This window comes from Limanda limanda, chromosome 8 (genome assembly GCF_963576545.1).
Source record: "Limanda limanda chromosome 8, fLimLim1.1, whole genome shotgun sequence".
In the NCBI taxonomy this organism is placed as follows: Eukaryota; Metazoa; Chordata; class Actinopteri; order Pleuronectiformes; family Pleuronectidae; genus Limanda; species Limanda limanda.
In genome coordinates this window covers 17,738,093-17,755,752 of record NC_083643.1, presented here as the reverse complement: position 1 = coordinate 17,755,752, position 17,660 = coordinate 17,738,093, and the positions used below count along the sequence as shown (strand labels likewise).

Below are 17,660 nucleotides of genomic sequence, written 5' to 3'. Positions count from 1 at the left end.
TCTCTGAACTCTTTTCCTTTTGATAAACTGCTGAAGTCTTTCGTCCATCCTTTCTCAAACTGTTGTGACAGTTTGATCACTTCCAAAAAAGCAACAGTTAAAAAGTTTAAAGTACGTAGCCAACACTGCAAAAAAGGAAAAGTAGGAAAACGCACTTGATTTTAGAAAAATTTGACGTTATCTCAAATTCCTTTTTAATTTTTTAATTTAATTAATTTTCATTTATTTATTTGATGCGACTCAAGACTGTGATCATATGATATATGGCGAACAACAGAACGTATAAAAACAAAATAGCACAGGTTGAACAAATACTTTTACAAAGAAATGGAGTTCTTCAAGAGAGAGTATATATCCAGTGTTCAAACACCTTTTGACTTCTCTTTAATAAAATAATGAATTTGAACATAGGCGAGCACTTTTGGTATTACTTTGGCAGATAATTTTATCTGTAATTCATAACACTTCCATTCTTCCATTCAAACCCAAAATATGATATTCATCTCCCAGACGGTTGTCATGGCAAAGGTTATTCGTCCTCTGGTCATCCAATGACCTTCAGGATATTCACTCTTCAATTACAGAAATCCTGTCTGTACTTTTGGTTTTCACACGACGAATACTTTCTTCTGGTTTGAATCCTACATAGACATCACATGATCACATACTTCTGAGCTCACACTGACACTTTTGAATGAACTTACCTTTCAGGCTCTGTTAAATCGTTAGTTTAAACCAGTGGACATGTCTACAACTTTAGAAAGTTGTGAAGATTAATCATCTTTTGTTCAGATGGTTTTTTCCCCTGAATTATTTAAGGTGTGATATAGAGGCTAACAGACAAAGAATTTTAAACATTAAATATTCCCAACTTTTGTCCTATCTGAGATCCAGTTACTTGGTTTCCCCACAGGTTTTCCCTAGGTAGTTTATATGAGCTCTCAGAAGGTACTGCATTGGAATAAGATTCATCAAATTGATAGAGATATAACTTATAAGCAAATTACTAACACTCACCTGGGATGTCATACTTCACTCAAATAGAACAGTAAAGATGGAGTAAGGTGAAAACCCCTGCAGAATTGCTAAGGTGATCCTGTTTTTTGCAAAAACTCCTGCAAAACTGCAAAACCTAGACTCTGACCCAAAGTTAAAAGTTTGTGCTATGCCACCATGAATTATGTATTAAGGTCAACTTTAGACAAGAAAACTTATATTTTGTTGAGTTTATAATGATAATGAATGTTTTTAGTTTAGTTTATTCAAAAGTCATATAAGGTGAGTATTTTAAAGCATTCATTTTTAGAGTGAGATTATATTGCATTAAAGATATGGGTTTTATAGGGAAAAATAAATGTGACCAAATTCTGATAAACGATATCATAAAAATAACACTTTACAGGTCAACGTGCTGCAGTAGTTCACTTAACTCGCTGCCAAATATCTTTTAAAACAACAGATTTCAAGACATAAGCCAGGTGATATTTTTAGCAGCGATACTTAGTCTATTAACATTGAAAACAACCAACGACAAGGTCTGAAATATCAAAAATAAACAAAACAATTTCACACCCTGGCATCCTATTACCAGCGCTTGAATCTAAAGTTTAAACAGGTAAGAGAAGTCACATGCTCATTTATGTCCTTGTTTATGTAGATGTTTTGAACCTTTACTTACGTTGTGATTTCAACCTTCGAGCTTCAACCTGAGCGTCTACCTGTTTCCATCCTAACCACATGTGTCCACACAGTTTAATTTTTATACCCTGAAGATGACATTTCCAGTCTTATAGACAAGCAATGAAATACTTTCCTGGCACAGAGCAACATGGTAAAATGAATTTGACGTAAGGCTGTTGACAGCTGGAAGCATTATACATCTGTGTGACTCAATGAGAGCTTTGTTGAACTGATTTAATCCATAAAGCAATTTTATATGGAGTAATGCCACCTGACAGGAATAAATTAGCTGTGTATTGTTGCCAAAATATTTCCCTATGACACAATGATAAATGTTGCCATATATCCGAGATCAAGATTACCCACAATACTGCAGTCTGCATAGACTGTATATACAGCCTACGTAATCTACGACTGCCACTATGCGACAGAAACCTTTCAGTTTAATTCATGTCATATATATTATTCCCATCAATGGTGACATCACATGGGTATGTAAAATGACCTTTCCTTAAAAAATGTATGCATCTGTGTGCTGGTTATTTATTTATTGCTTATTGTTATTTATACTGCAGCTTTTCCCATCAGTAACGATTCTGCCCAAATCTAACTGTCCAGGCGTCGGCACTAGATGTTTGGAGTCTCCTTATCCTGAAATAGCACCAGTAGTCATCACTCTCCATTAGGTCTGCAAGCAGAACGACCTTGTAGGATGTTATTCATGTCCACTTTAACTTTGATGTAACAATTGGCTGAATTTAATGAAGAGAAAATGGCTGCTGTTAACCAATGTTATCTGTTCAGTGTGTAACAGTTGGTGGTTTCTATAGCTGTGAAGTTACATATTGCAACCAACTGAAAACCCCTCATCCCTCACCTCATCCCTCCCTTCCAGGCAAAGGAGAAACTAAGGAGGCCTTCAGAAAAAAAATCAAGGTAATCTAAAGAGCCAGTGTTTGTTTTTTCCATAGAAACATGGTGCAACATGGCGGGAAGAGCAGCTTCTCCTGATGCAGATAAAAGGGGGGAAATTCTAAAGTAACGTAAACATGATTCTTAGTCTCTGGTGATTATGAACACATGATTGGTGTATTTAATTTCTCCCAATAGATCAACCAAATCGTACACACTGGACCTTAAGCTAGAAAGGTTTTCCTATGTTTACCCCACACTTTGTCTTTCTTCTGCACTTCAACAATTTGTGCTGAAGGTGTAAAATAACAAGGTGCCAATCAAATCCTGTGCCCAGAAACAAATTTCATATCAATTTAGAAATTTTACTCAGAGTTTAATGAACTAAAATGCTATACCCACTTTGAATATATATTTTGTAAAGGAGCAGATTTCATGGTGCATTTCCTTTTCTGTTTTGTAATGATTTATTGTGTTGAGCCTCATCTTCATTCAGGTTAATAATCAGATATTGCTCTTCAGTATTACTCATATAAATCAAGTGCAGGAGGTAACTCTGTCACACACCCTCATTATAGTTTGCATAAATTAATTTTTGAGAAAAAAACACAAAGCAGCCATTCAATATTTCTAAAGAGCATAAATAAATAAACCAGCACATTCTCAAATTAACGTAAATTGATGATTTAAGTAAATTATCCTTTGGTTCTTCACTGATCTCAATATTATTAGTTTTTGAAAGTGATCATTAAAAAAGTTACCAGAATTTTCTCCATTTAATAAGGACTGAGTTGTCTTTTTTAAAAATAAGAGACCATATGTTGGACCAAAGTCAATTTATACTTTTAACAATGAAAATCAAACTCACTTCACCATGTTCAGCAGGTCCGCTGTGAGTCACTCCTGATCCCACTAGATGGTGCTGTTCACCACATGCTTTCATGTTTTTCTGCATTCCCGTAGAAAAGCCTGTGCCCTCATTATTGGAGCTGTTGAACATCTCTTCTCTTTGACAAAATAAACAAACCCAACATACACATTTTCTTTTTCCAGATATTTATTCTTAAAAATGACTCAGGATTTAGGAATTGCTTCGAGTGCCGGTCCTGACGTGGGCCTCCCTCTCGCCACCTCCCACGTCAGCTGTGGATATTTCATGCAGCTGTGTAGTATGCCATCAACGCTCTACGGTGATCCTACTAGTTTAAAGCTTTGTCACAGAAAAATCAAAAGCTGCAATGACTTTCAATATATTGATATGGATAATAATTGCATAGTATAATAGCCATGCTGTACAATACACATACTTATAAAACAATATGTTAGAATGATTAGTACATATTCCCTAAAGTGTATACAGTTTTTCATTATTCTCAACATTTAAGTGCATCATATTATATGAATAGTCTTTATATTAATGATCTGATACACAGTTATAGTGATTGGAAACATACAGTACATACATACAGCATAAGTAAACCTTAACCGAGTTTAGAGGGACATTGCGAAGCCCTTATAATGTAATACATACTGTCTGGTAAAATGATAGAACTTAGAAAATGGTATGCAGTGGAATGATAAAACTGTACACGACTGTCATACCAGATTATGGTGGTAATTTATCTTTTACATTGCTGAGTTTAGTTAATTCCTCTAGAACACAGTACGGGTTATCTACATGAAGCCACTCTCAGAGAAAACAAAACAAAAGAAAGCCATTTCTGTATCAAACAGAAGGTCAACATCTTGCATGCATTACTTTAGAAGTAGTAAAAATGTTAAATTAGTGAATAAGAGGGAGAAAAAAAATCATAAATGTCAACAACCGCATGCAGCAACAATGGTTATAATGTGAACAATTCCATAATGCTTCCAGCACCTCCTGATCTCACACAATCATAAGGCATGCCCCACTTAACTCCTTCACAACCACACTCGCAATGGCAGAAACATCCTATAACTGGAATGGACTCTTCTCTTGTTTACCTTCATATGGTCAATACATGTGTAATGAAACCTGTAAATAAAACAAAAATAAATCCACTCATTAGGCCTTATTTTGGTTTACAAGATACTTCAGAGACAGTCTCACTGACTAGTGGCTCATCTTGGGATTTGTGGCCACAGGCTCATCAAACACACTGATCGTCAGGCTTCCTCTTAATAATTTAATACTTACTCAGCGGACGGGCTGCTCAGTTCGTATTCCTCTGGCGGACGTTCTTGTCTTTGTGGTTGTTGGTGGAATTGGTTTTCCTTTGGCAGGAAGCAAATGACACAATCAGTTCACACATCACACAGAAATATGCTTAAACTGTAACTCTAGTCGAGAGAATGATTCACAAAACATGGGTTGACTCTAGTTCTGTTTAATAATTGCCGTCAATATTTATAGTAAGAACCAAAAATGTGTTTCTCCTCTGTTTTCCCTCATTATTAATTAGATAATTTAATTTTTTAAGCGTAATTTAGCATATTGTTTTAACATTGTTTAACATTTTATAGACTTGTCTGGTTTAAAGAGGCATTCCACTGATTTTTCACACAGCCTGTGTTGTGAAATGTATTTTTCTGGCAACATTTTAAATAAAATAACCCGATGATGTTATCTTATTTATCAATTTGAATAACTGTGATCAGTGATGAAAACAATATTTAGTTGCAGTTGTGATAAACATTAAAGGGTAGATTAAAACAACAAATTTCAACAATTTTACAGTGGTGGAGCATTACAGACATTTGTTATAAATTTTTCTTGTAGTATTAATAGTTATGAGGACATTTTATTGTTTTAATCATTTACAACATCTGACAAAAAGTTTATGTTTCCTTTATATTAGCATTATTAAAACAGTTTTATTATATTTATTATTATTAAATATCTGTTTATACTAAAAGAAATTGAAATTAAACTGACCACAGGAGGAGATATACTTGTTGACCAATACAGAAGTTACTTCGTATGACTAGATTAAAGTTATAAACTGTTTATGAACTATTAAATAAACATTTATATACTACTTAGAGCATCATGGATTTCCTAATCAGTACAATTTAAAGTATCCATGTCTGACATCAAAATATGTATTTGTGTTTTACTTAAAAAGCAGCAACAAATTCAACACATATTGCTCCAAGTTTTTTGGGGCTCAGAATCTGGGGGGACATACATCATGAGCTCTACACACAGTTGACAGTAGATGCGTGATGGTGAGCTACAACAAAACACACATGAATGCACTGAGGGAACTACACAGAGAAAAGGCAAAAGTTTAATACTTACACTGGTCCAGCTGGGTCATCATCTGATGCAACAAGGAAAAATATGGAGAAATGAAGACCAACAAAATGAAATAATCGCAAGAAGGTAGTACAAGTTGATGCAAGGACAAAGAGTTTAGTTTAAATAAAGCGATGCAACACATATTGCATTCAGCCCTGAGCCTTATGAGGAGTTCTCCTTTAGCTCTACTGCATTTGCAGCCGATTTCATGGAATGAAAATGCAGCCTACAGATGAAATAAGAAAACAGTAAAACAACGCGCTGTCATGCCGCGGCAAAAACGGACCCGATGAGGTCATTAACAAACACACAGAGTGCAGTCGAAATCCAGCACAACAACACAATGAAACGCATGTGCAAGTGATCAATTACATACAGGTAATTTTTAAATGGAAAAAATAAATACTGTTGTCATGCAAAGACAAGCAGCAATAACAAGGAACATCTGTTCACTCAGAAAGATCATTGAGAAGCTTTACTGTATGTAATAGTTCAAAGCCGTGTGAAGCGGTGAGTAGAAACGACTGACGACCACGAAATAGATTAAATTCTTTACAGCCACTTCTTGCATGCCATTTCATCACTGTAGCAAGTTTGAGTTTGTTGTTAGAAATATGGGCATTTGCAACAAATAAAGAAAAACTGTAAAGCTGAAGATGGAGGAAGCTTAACAGAAGTGCATCCTGTGCTGTGAGCAGGAAAGAGAAGAGGCTGAATGCTCATTGAAATTCATGACACATGCAGAGTCTCACACTTACCACAAGCATGATTTAGGTTATGCAATTTGGTGGAAAAGGGAGGATGGTATACATTAAAACAATCTGTAAAAGGGAATCAACACTAACCCTAATTCAAAGTAAAACATGAATTATCTTCATTTGACTCACGAATCACGATTCACAGTCTACATCTGTTTTGTGAGGTTGTAAAGTTTATCAAAATGAGTAAAACCCTTCAAGTCCATCTCCCGACCCTGTAATGATCCATAATAGTGATACAGTGACTGTCACAGGGAGCTGTCTGTCATTCACTGCATGTTGGGTCTAATCAGCGTGTGACAACATCAAAAGTCTGCTTGAGGGGGAAAAGGTCACCCAAATACCATTATGCATGATTTATGATATAGTTGGTCTCTTGAAAGTGAAATACTCAGCAGTATTAAAGGGAGAAAATAATCCCAGGGTGACGAACGCTGGTCGTGTAGCTAAATGACGTGTGGTGGTTCAGCTCGCAGCAGCTTGGGGACACAACAAGGTCCTTGGAAAGCTGTTAATAATTGAAACTGTCCACCTCCGCAACACGGCAGTATCATATTTCTCATGAATATTAAATGGATGAAATTGTCCTGACAAGGTGCGACCTCTTGCAACAGTGTCTGCCTATTGGGTCAACCATGCCAGACTGAATTACTGAATGCGGGCACGGCACAGGGTCGGGTGACTCTGTTGGTGTCTCTGGTGAAAGGAATTAATTACGTAAAAAAAGTCAAAATTGTACAATAAAGTCTGTTCCTGTTCAGGAATGTTAAAAACAGAGAAATAATAAAACAATTCAAAACACCACTTGCTGGTGACTCACCGTCTTGCATATCCTCGGGCTTCTTGCGCTTCTCATAAACAACGATGATGACGACCAGGATGATGATCTCTGCCAAAACTCCCAGGAGAGGCCATAAGGGGGCCAAGTGGCTGCGGACCCTCAGCACAGACTTCTCGCCGCTGCTGCTGATATTGTTGGTGGCGTTGCAGTGGTACTCGCCTGGATCTAGAGTAATGTCCAGGTTGATAATGTTGAGCTCCGTGTAATTGTCTCTGCTGTTGATGAAGAAGCGTCCGGATGAGTTGTCGATTTCCTACAGAGGCACATGAACAAAGATGCTTTTACTTTATTAGTTTATATCATGTATTAAATCAACATTTCAATCTGTTTAACAAGAACATTTGGAAATAACAAAGTAGTTTATAAGCTGGTTTATTGAACTGTTGCTCCTCTATTACTGCCAAATCCTTAAACTGTATTTTTACAGTTCCAATATGTCTCATCGATTTTATTTATGTTTTAACTTTCCATCTGACAGAATATTTAAAGTAATTTAGTGTGGTTTTAATGGAATCCTTATAACAGGCATAACATGTGACACTGTTATTTAGTCAGATTTGAACACACTAGAGCACCTGAGGTTCACAACATTATATATACAAATCTAATGATATAGTGTATAGTGTGTGTAGTACCCTTAAAACGCCGTTCTCAAACTTCTTCCAGGTCCAGACAGGGTGAGGGTAGCCCTGAGACTTGCAGTAGAGCACAGCAAGCTGGCCCTCATTCTTATTCTCACTGCGCTTGTGGCCTGTAATATCAGGAGCAGCTAAAACAGAGAAAATAGCAAGTAATAGTTTTAATAATAGAAAAGGTTCACAAAAATAAGCTATTATAGGTCTAATGTGAGGGCAGTTATTTGGAAAAATGCAGGTGCCATCATGTGGGTGAGCTGCATGAAAAAATGTGTCCTTTTTTATGTTTTCATTTTCTAGTTGGAACTGAAAATAAACAGCATTTTTAAAGTGTACAATGGTAATGAAAATGGATAAATAAATGAAAAATGTCAGGCACTAAACAGCTGCTTTACTGTTATCCCTTCAAATAATAATGGCGATAATTATTAAGTTGTATTTATGTCATGTACTATTCCGGTAAGATGCAGAGTGAGACAGCTAAAAGAAACATTTCCTGCAGGGAGGAAATGATGCAACAAATTTACTATAATCTAAAAGATAAAAACAATTCTATTTTTCAAGTATTTTATGACAAAGAGAAGGTCCAGTAGGAAACTGACTAGTCCGTGAGAAGAGAAGTGAAATATGGACATCAAAAATGTCATTCACATCATCAAATGATGTCTGTCTGTATTATTCTTTGTATCGTTATGATTCTCTTAATTTTAACCTGCACGGATATAATTAGTTTATTTGCCTGGGCCAACAGAATATTTACCATAAAATAAATATAAACAAGGACAGTAGAGAAGGCGGACCACGTTCTGTGGGTTGAGACATAATCCTTTGCCATCAGACAAACAAGACACCATCTGCTGCCACTGAGCCGGGCACTGGTTGGATGGAGGTGTCAAGGGCGCCGGCTGCCCCTGAGCCGCCAGCAGAGCCGCTTGAAAATCACAGGTCCTCACATGACAGGGCTGCTGGTGGCTCAAGGCCACGCAGGCCATTTTTATTGGTGACATCTCTAATGTGGCCTTGAAACTAACAAAGACGCCTGTAGCTCACAAATCAACACCTACATTTAACTTCAATGGAGGCGTTGCCTGACGGAGCCGCCTCAAAGGTGTAGACACACGTGTACACTCCAGCGTCGTCTCCCCTTGGTTTCCTCAGCCTGCAGAGCAGAAACACACCTCACATGAACCCACAACCGACAGCTAAACACAGACACACACGCAAAATAATTTGCCGTGACTCCCACCTGTACTCGGTGTTCTTATTCAGACTGCGTGTTTCCGGGATCTCCTCGCCATCCTTCATCCAGAAGCTCTCCTGGGGGTCATTGTAGGCGCTGGTCAGGTTGCACTGCAGCGTGAAAGCGTCGCCTTCCACTGGAAGTGTGATGTGGTCGGAGGCGGTGATTGATGGCTCTGTAAAAAGAGACACAGATCAGCTACCACAGAGGGGATGCTTGCTAGGACTCGTGGGTGAGGGTGTGTTGGAAGATGTAAACAAAGCACAAATGATTCAGACAAGACAACCACACTTTATATAAGATACAGAGTTATAGATAATACAAAAGACACAGAGTATCTCAGTTGGTGGAATTCATCGGTGCATCTGGCGTTCCTGAAATAGGAATCCATTCATTCTCAGGCGAAACTGAAATATCAGTACAATAGATGTAAATCTGTTATAGTAAATACCTGCTTCTTTGATGAAACTTAAACCTACTAGCCTGTGTACAATCAGGTACAACTCCCATGGTGCATTTCACTCAGAATTATCCAATCACCATGCTTAATTTTCTGTTACGTCTGGGACTAATGAGCAGAAGCTTAAGAACAGGCTTTTCACAAAAGCTTGATAATACAATCAGGAGGTTAAATAGCTCAGTTCTAGATGAATTCTGCAGGTGTCACTGTGTTGTGGTCTGCAAACGTTTGTGTGGTAGCCTTACACAAGCGGAAAAATAAATGCAAAAGTGAAAGATCCAAAAAAAATACAATCACAATGGATGTGAGCAACGATGGATGCTGACAACGAAATGAGCAGAGTAACTTTCTGCAGTCAAGTTAGCCGTTATTTGTGAAAAACATGTCGAGCCAGTTGAAGATTGAGGAGTTTTGGTGCATGTACTTGAAGCGGCCGAAAAGGTACGACACCAACATCAGACAAGCATAACATTTGAAGTGGCGACTGAATGTTTGCTGACTGTTACGATTGCTGTCTTGAACGTAGAAATGAACTCTACTCGTTTTATTTCCTACATCCATTGTCGCTTGGGTCCATTGTGATTGTGTCTCCGTTGTGTGGTTTTTCGGTAGTGTTGTCACTTTTGCATTTGTGTTGTGGCTCCTGCATTTGTGCTTTTGTTAATGAGCTTGTGTGCAACATCTTGGCCATCGTATAGATTTCAGCCACCTGCCGCTCTTAAGTTACAGAGCTGGGCTGTAAATTGATTGCATAATTAACTTATCTGAATATCAGGAAGACCAGTGATTAGATTGTCCCCCAAATCCTTTTCATGAAGCACAAACCTACTGAGGTCAAAAGAACTTAATTGTGCAGGTAATCCTAACACAACTAACTCAGCATTTATAAAAGACATGTTCATGTTAGCAGCCAGTAAAGACGACTGTAGGTCAAGATCTTTCTCATAATCCAGAGATATGAAGTCGCTCTGGAGTAGAAACCAACACTCTACAATTATACGTGTAGTAGTAGTTTATATCCTGCTTAAACCTTTTTATCCACATCTTGCTTAAACATGCAGACAATGTAAACATGTAAATCAATTTAGCCAGCACATACGAACATCACAGTACAGTTAAATTAGACTTCACAACTGGTGAATAAATTAAACCATCAGCTCCATCAACTACTTTGACCACATGAAATCTAAGGCTACGTGAAGTAGAAGGGAGATGAAGGGAAACCAGACTCTACAGACTGAGGGACGTACTGAACTAAGGAATTAGCACAACACAAAATACTACTCAGCTCTGCTTGTAAAGGAAAACACGAGGATGAGTTGGTTGTGTTTTTCTTCGTTTTTCCAGGTCTGTAGGGGAGGATGGCGCCTACGGAGGAAGCTAGCGGACCTCTGGAGAGGATCGAGGGAGACTAAATCACACAGGAACTGTTAAATATGACTGCTGGGGGGAGGGGTGATAGTGGTGGTGGTGGGGGGGGGGGGGGGGGTCCTCTACACTGACCACTCACTCTGCAGCACCGTTATAGTGGCCTGAGCACGGATCCAGGTGGTGGCTGGATTCTGATGCAGGTCGTTACGTCGTGGGTCATTGCTGGCTCTGCACTCGTAGGTCCCGGCGTCGTCCAGCGTGAGACGAGAGACGGCCAGCACGCTCACGGCGTTGGTGCCGTAGGCCGTGCTGATGGACACCCGACGCTTACGGGCGCCGTCCCACAGTTGCCTGAAAGAATCGGCTCGGTTGATCTCAGAGTACCACCACTGGATCTCTGGGGTGGGGTTTCCCACCACGTCACAGTACAGCTCAAAGACGTCGCCTGTGAGTTTAGTCTCGGAAAGAGGGGATTTCACAAAGCCGGCTGGTGGAGGTGGAGGTTTGTGGGACGACATGTCCAGAGATAAACCCAAAAAAGGGAAACAGGTGTGGGATGGAAAGGTGAGAAAACGACAGGGTAAATTAAAAAGGAACCAGAAAGGAAAGGAAAAAAAACAGATCATGTGAAATAATCAAAAAAAGACAATGAAAAATAACATTCAAATTTAAAAGAGAAAACAGAAAACAAAGGTGAATTAAAGGCTTTGAAGATGAAGAAAATATAACATATGGGCTGCAACTAATGAATGTTTTCATCATCACTTGTTTGTAATTTTCTGCAATTTCTGCAAACAATTGCATCATGCAATTGTTTGGTCAAAAAAATGCTAAGAAGAAGTGAAAAAATGTCCATATATAAAACAATAATTCTCAAAATTTATTAGTCTGCATTTTCATTATGCTTAAAGATATATGGTTTATTCTCAGATATGACAAAAAAGCATATGTGAGGATGTAAAACAAGATCATATTTGGCCATTTTGACTGAAGATATTAAGGAATTTAGCATAGTTGCTGATTCATTTTCTGTCGTTGGACTAATGGATCAATTGTTTCTTATAAATCAAACATCATCCTCAGACTGTGTGCAGTGGTCACGTCAATATCTAGGGTAGTGCAGAGAGCAGGAGAGAGAGAGAGAGAGAGACGACCTCAGATGTGCAGCAGCCATTATTACTGCTATTCATGGGAAGCTTAATTTGATTCTGCTGGGACGCCCCTGCACGGCTGCTCTCACTTGGTTAATGTTCAATTAATACAATCTTTTAAATTTGTGCCCGGCTCACACGGAGCTCACATCCAAAAGTCCTCCAAGTGACCTTGACGTTATTTTATTATTAATAATAATTCTAATAATATAATACTACATACCGTCTGTGTGATGATCATTAGTGCTCAGAGAAGCTCATTTATATAATTATTCAATCCAGACACCAAACTGTACCGTTCATTTCACTGGATTGGAATGTCCAAATCCCAGAGGCCAACGCAATAGAAGAGTAACAATTGATCATGGCTGCTCATAGAGGAGGAGGAGGAGGACGACGAGGGGCTGTAGTCATGAGCCTGGTCTATAGGCACCGTGCAGCAGGCACATGAGATTGAGGAGATTTATAGAAGCTGCAGCTCTAAGTCTCTGGGGAGCGTGTGGGCGCATTGGTAATAGACCCCATCCGTTTCCATAGAAGCAATCTACGGCAACCAAGTCGGAAGCAGAAGAGACAGACAACCGGACCGGGCAGATCACCACAAGACAGACAATCAACGGACATCATAACCCCGCTGTACAGCCCACGACGAGTCATCGAGCCCTGTATAGATTCCTGTGTATATATAAGGACCAGTTCACAACACGAGTGGGGCTGAACAGTAAAAGCAACACCTCAGCTCCGAACATAGAAATGCTGAGAGACTAATCCTGACACCTCTGGAAGTCGAGATGTGCTGAGCCAGGCACACTGTGCCGAACACGCCACGGTCCCGTACACGTCTGAATGATGTCACTCATGTCACATGGATGTTTGTTTGCTTTTGGAGCGTGGTTGCATGTGTCTAGCGTGTGTGACCCGAATAATCTTCAGCTTATTTTATCAAATTGATTAGTTAATAGTTTGAGATGTAATACATCAGAAACAGTAGAAATGCTCAGTGTCCTACAGCACAAGGTGACATCATTTAACGCGTTCTTTAAATAGACCGTCAAATTAATCAAGTCCTTCTTGCTGGTCTACTTAGAGCTATATGGGCTGAATTGCATTGAAACAATTTTTAGATTATGACTTCAGAACATTCTGATTCATTTCACAATCTTTAAATATCCTTAATCTTTGAAAATAACTAGGAATGCAACTAATCTATTTCATAAATGTATTTCTTTTAGCCCAAGGGGGCTCCTTAAATTGCCAACCAAGTTAAAAGCAGCCATACAAACTTGCTCTCATTACGTTTTTCTATTAAAAAAAATTTAATGTATTGTGTATTGCCTGTAAACACATCTCACCTTATTCTTGGAAAACCAATCTTATTTTTTTAATTGTTTCTGTTTTTTAGGCTTGTTCTAATTTGGATTAAATTACTCTGACTTTTGTTTGTATATAAATATATATATATGTGTGTGTGTGCCAAAGTGTATTATGTTAATGCTGTTAAATGACTAAACTGAACCCCTTTCAAATGGCCTCATTGTCCTGTGATGATATTAAAATTATTGTAACACTTTTTAATAGAATAACATGAAGAGTCAGGGTTTAAATCTGTGCCGATCTCTGGATGAGTCGTCAAACTGTACAATCTGACAGATGGCCGAGTGGCCATCTGTCAGATTTGACAACTGCCCGGAGCAAACTGACATTCCAAGTCACTGTTTAAAGGATTATGAATATGATTTAATTTAAAATAGTAAGATTGATATACTTTGATGCAGACTAGTCATTGTGTGCTTTAAAAATGGCCCCTTGAATTTAATCAAAAAGGTTTATGCTCTTACAAACTGAGCTGAGTAAGGAAAGTCATTACTTTCACAATAGAAGGAATATAATTTGTTTTATGTGAAGGAACAGTAAATCAGGGCTGAAACAAGTAGTTGCATTGATAATCAATTAAATATATTAGATTTGTTCATTTTTTAAGCTAAACTGCAAAGTGTTATTTCCAATCAATAAAATTGATATTCAAGCCCGACTGCAAAATAACTGGTCCCGGCGTCGTCCTGGTCCTTTTGACTTCAAGCATAAGATGTGTTATTTATTTCACTGGATGAGCAATATGTTGTTGTACAGTTTGCAATACACTTTGTCTTCTATTTACTCAACTAATCAATCAATCATCAATTATATAACTAATAAGAAAATACAAATAGTCAAACATATTGAACTTGATTTAAAATATTAAAACATTTATGTTAAATACAAACACATCTGCATTGTTTATTCTGCTGCCACTGGCCTCTAATGGTTGTTAACTGGAGTACAAATCATGTAAACGTGATACACCCAAAAGCAATGCTAGCCTATAATATGTACTAATAATATTCAATATTTACTCTACTAAGACGCTCTTTGGACTCTTACAAACAAGAAGGCAAGATCACACTCTCTAGCTATTCAAGCCATTACATGAAACCAGCGTTCTGAGATTTATCTGCCGTAGCACTGATTGATGAAGAAATGTGAAGAGTGGGTGTGCAGCATAGGAGGAGATACGTAATGCGTTCCTACACGTGGTCAGACCGAGCTGAGATTCACTCCTTCTCACACAGTGCCTGCAATGAGACAGAAGCTTCACCTACAGCGCACACTTACAAATACTCGGCTAAGATGGAGCCACACTGCCCCGATCTGTTCGCTGGGGATGAGATTTATGAGCGGGGATTCATTTGCACAAGAAGGAGTGCGCCGAGAAATCAATGCCATCCTGCAGTGCGGTGCATCTCAACGAACAGTTAACAGATTCACTGTTGCAGGAGGACATGAAAGCCATGGTTCCCAGTGCAGCATCTCTGCTCTAAAAATAGAGGCATGCAGCAAAATGGACTGATGCTATTTACAGAGCAGCACTTTGAAGGTCCTACGTCTAATTACATCCGCTATGATTTTTTTTTTCCTGTTACAGAAACCTGGAGTGATGCAGAGAATTATCTCATCCCGTAGGAGGAGTTATAAGGATACACTGCTGGAGACTAAACGCTGAATTACTAATAATGTACATCCTAATGTATCTCAGCAGACAGCAAGCGTTCAGCATGTTGATCGAGTGTGTGTGTGTGTGTTGTGTGTGTGTGTGTGTGTGTGTGTGTGTGTGTGTGTGTGTGTGTGTGTGTGTGTGTGTGTGTGTGTGTGTGTGTGTGTGTGTGTGTGTGTGTGTGTGTGTGTGTGTGTTCGTAAACACTTCTGTTGCCTTTGGGACCTTTTCCAGAATTAACAGTGATCTAATCAGGACGAGTGGACCTCATGGGGACAAAACCCTGGTCCTTATGAGGCAAAACATAATTTATGAGGGCCCTGGTAGTTAAGGTTGGTGAATTGTTATTAGGTTGGGGTTAGGAATGAATTAGTCATGGTTAAGGTTAGGGGAAATGTTTTAATCAGGCTGTCCACAATATTGAGTTCAATGCATTCCTAATTTCTGAGGTTAAGGTTTGGTTATATATGAATATACTGTATGGTAATGAATGTGTATTTGATTAAGTCTAGGATTAGGCATGAACTGGTCCTGGTTGAGGTGAATTGTGAATAAGAAGTGGTTAGGTTAAGGCTAGGGTTAGGTATGAATTGATCAGAGTTAAAGGGATAGTTCACCCAGAAATGAAAATGCACTCAATATCTACTCACCACTACTGATGGAGGGTTGGGTTGGAATGTTTGAGTCCACAATAAGCTTTTGGAGTGTTGGGGGTTAAATGCATTATAGCCAAATCCAAAACAATTAAAGTAAATGGTGACCACTAATTAAAACATTAAAAAAATGCCATCCAAGTGTCCATAGGCATGTTTTTAGCCTTGATAACAGTGGACAGTGGTACCCAATTTGAGACAAATTTTTATTTTTGGGTTAACATCCATTTAAGGTAAGTGATGAGTTTTGCTTGTGTTGTCCCCACTAAATGGAAGTCAATGCAGTAACCTGATGAGGAAAGCCTAGTATGTGTGTGTGTGTGTGTGTGTGTAGTTTATGTCACTTCTTTAGGACCTTTTCCAGCAGAAACCTTTAACCTTATCAGGACCAGTAACACCCATAGAGACCATAACCTGGTCCTTGTGAGGGTAAACATCATTTGCCTGGTTAGGGTTTCATATTTTTGGGTCCAAGAAGAAATGGCAATCAGAAGTGTCCTACTTAAGGATAGCTGCTAACCTGTGTGTGTGTGTGTGTGTGTGTGTGTGTGTGTGTGTGTGTGTGTGTGTGTGTGTGTGTGTGTGTGTATGTGTGTGTGTGTGTGTGTGTGTGTGTGTGTGTGTATGACAGAGACACCATTCCTCCATGTGTGTCCTCTCCTGGCCCAGTGTAATGAGCAGTAACTTGTCCTTGCTGAGTGAAGGGCTCATGTTCCCACTCTGTATTCAGCTCCACACGTCAAAGGACATTTTAAGGGACATCGCACAGGCCTCTGCTGAGAAGCACCTCATCCAATCGAATACACATTGTGGCCCATCGATGATTTATTGACCCTTCGTTTTAAACTGCAGGGAAGGAAAAGGAAACACCGCGCTTTACCTTGGACTGGTTTCAGGGATTATCTAATGCTACTTGGCGGCTGCGGACACATTACGAATCCCGTAATGGTTCACCTCGACACCCTTCCCTGAAAGCCGCATTATTCTGTTCTCCCTTTTTTTTTCCAACGCCATGTTGGTGGGTCACTAGCATCATGTCTGAGAGGAGAGAGCTGGTTCTCTTACCGTTCTGAGAGGAGACGGGCTGCAGCATCAGCACCCCGAGCATCAGCACCGAGAGGGACATGACTGCGGCTCGGGCTTTTCCAGGTGTCATCTTCGGGGACGAGGAGACGCAAATGCCGGTAGAGGCGAGATTAAAGGAAAGGGGCCGGGGGTGGGGGGGTGACCTGAGCAGGGGATGCGGTGGGTGAGTGATGCGGCGTGGATCCGTCCGAGGCTCCCACACACCGACCGTGTCACGCAGGCAGGAGAGAGAGGGAGGTGTCGCTGGGCGGACTAGCGGGAGCCCGGGGTACTGCAGCCGGATACCTGCGCTGCTGCCGCCGCGGGAGCCACCTTCCTTTTAACCCCCTCCGTCTAATTCCAGATCCCGCGAGATCTCAGAGGACAGCGGGGACAGGCGGGCGACGTCCCATCATAAAGAGGAGCAGAAATCTAATATATCAAAACAATAAGGCCTTCATTGATTCATTTTTCTTTCATCAAAATCATTTTCCAGTGATTATAACAGTCATGAAAACAGCCTGTAGCATCATTTAACATTAAACATTAACATTAAGCTCTAGTTAAACTAGTTGCGCTA

General features: G+C 39.4%; 1 protein-coding gene across 2 annotated transcripts; it reads right to left on the bottom strand.

Moving 5' to 3' along the window:
• Positions 1-4,787: 4,787 nt before the first annotated feature.
• Positions 4,788-17,171, bottom strand: LOC133009498 (neuroplastin-like). 2 transcript variants are annotated; one of them, XM_061077013.1, is made up of 8 exons: positions 17,081-17,141; positions 11,320-11,667; positions 9,356-9,524; positions 9,174-9,268; positions 8,110-8,243; positions 7,454-7,727; positions 5,876-5,897; positions 4,788-4,848 (listed from the first exon to the last, which is right to left on the bottom strand). In XM_061077013.1, exons 1-8 carry the CDS (start codon positions 17,139-17,141, stop codon positions 4,788-4,790), a joined length of 1,164 nt encoding a protein of 387 aa, XP_060932996.1. The 2 variants fall into 2 exon arrangements, with proteins under 2 accessions (XP_060932996.1, XP_060932997.1); XM_061077014.1 differs by lacking the exon at positions 11,320-11,667 and having other exon boundaries at positions 17,081-17,171.
• Positions 17,172-17,660: the final 489 nt, after the last annotated feature.

What these genes read in the sequence shown, in the direction of transcription:
- LOC133009498 (XM_061077013.1), bottom strand. Translation starts at nt 17,141, where the DNA reads ATGTCCCTCTCGGTGCTGATGCTCGGGGTGCTGATGCTGCAGCCCGTC. An exon ending in AATAAGAACACCGAGTACAG is followed by an intron (nt 9,269 to 9,355) that starts GTGGGAGTCACG and finishes TCTGCTCTGCAG; the next exon opens with GCTGAGGAAACCAAGGGGAG. An exon ending in CGCCTCCATTGAAGTTAAAT is followed by an intron (nt 8,244 to 9,173) that starts GTAGGTGTTGAT and finishes TCTCTGTTTTAG; the next exon opens with CTGCTCCTGATATTACAGGC.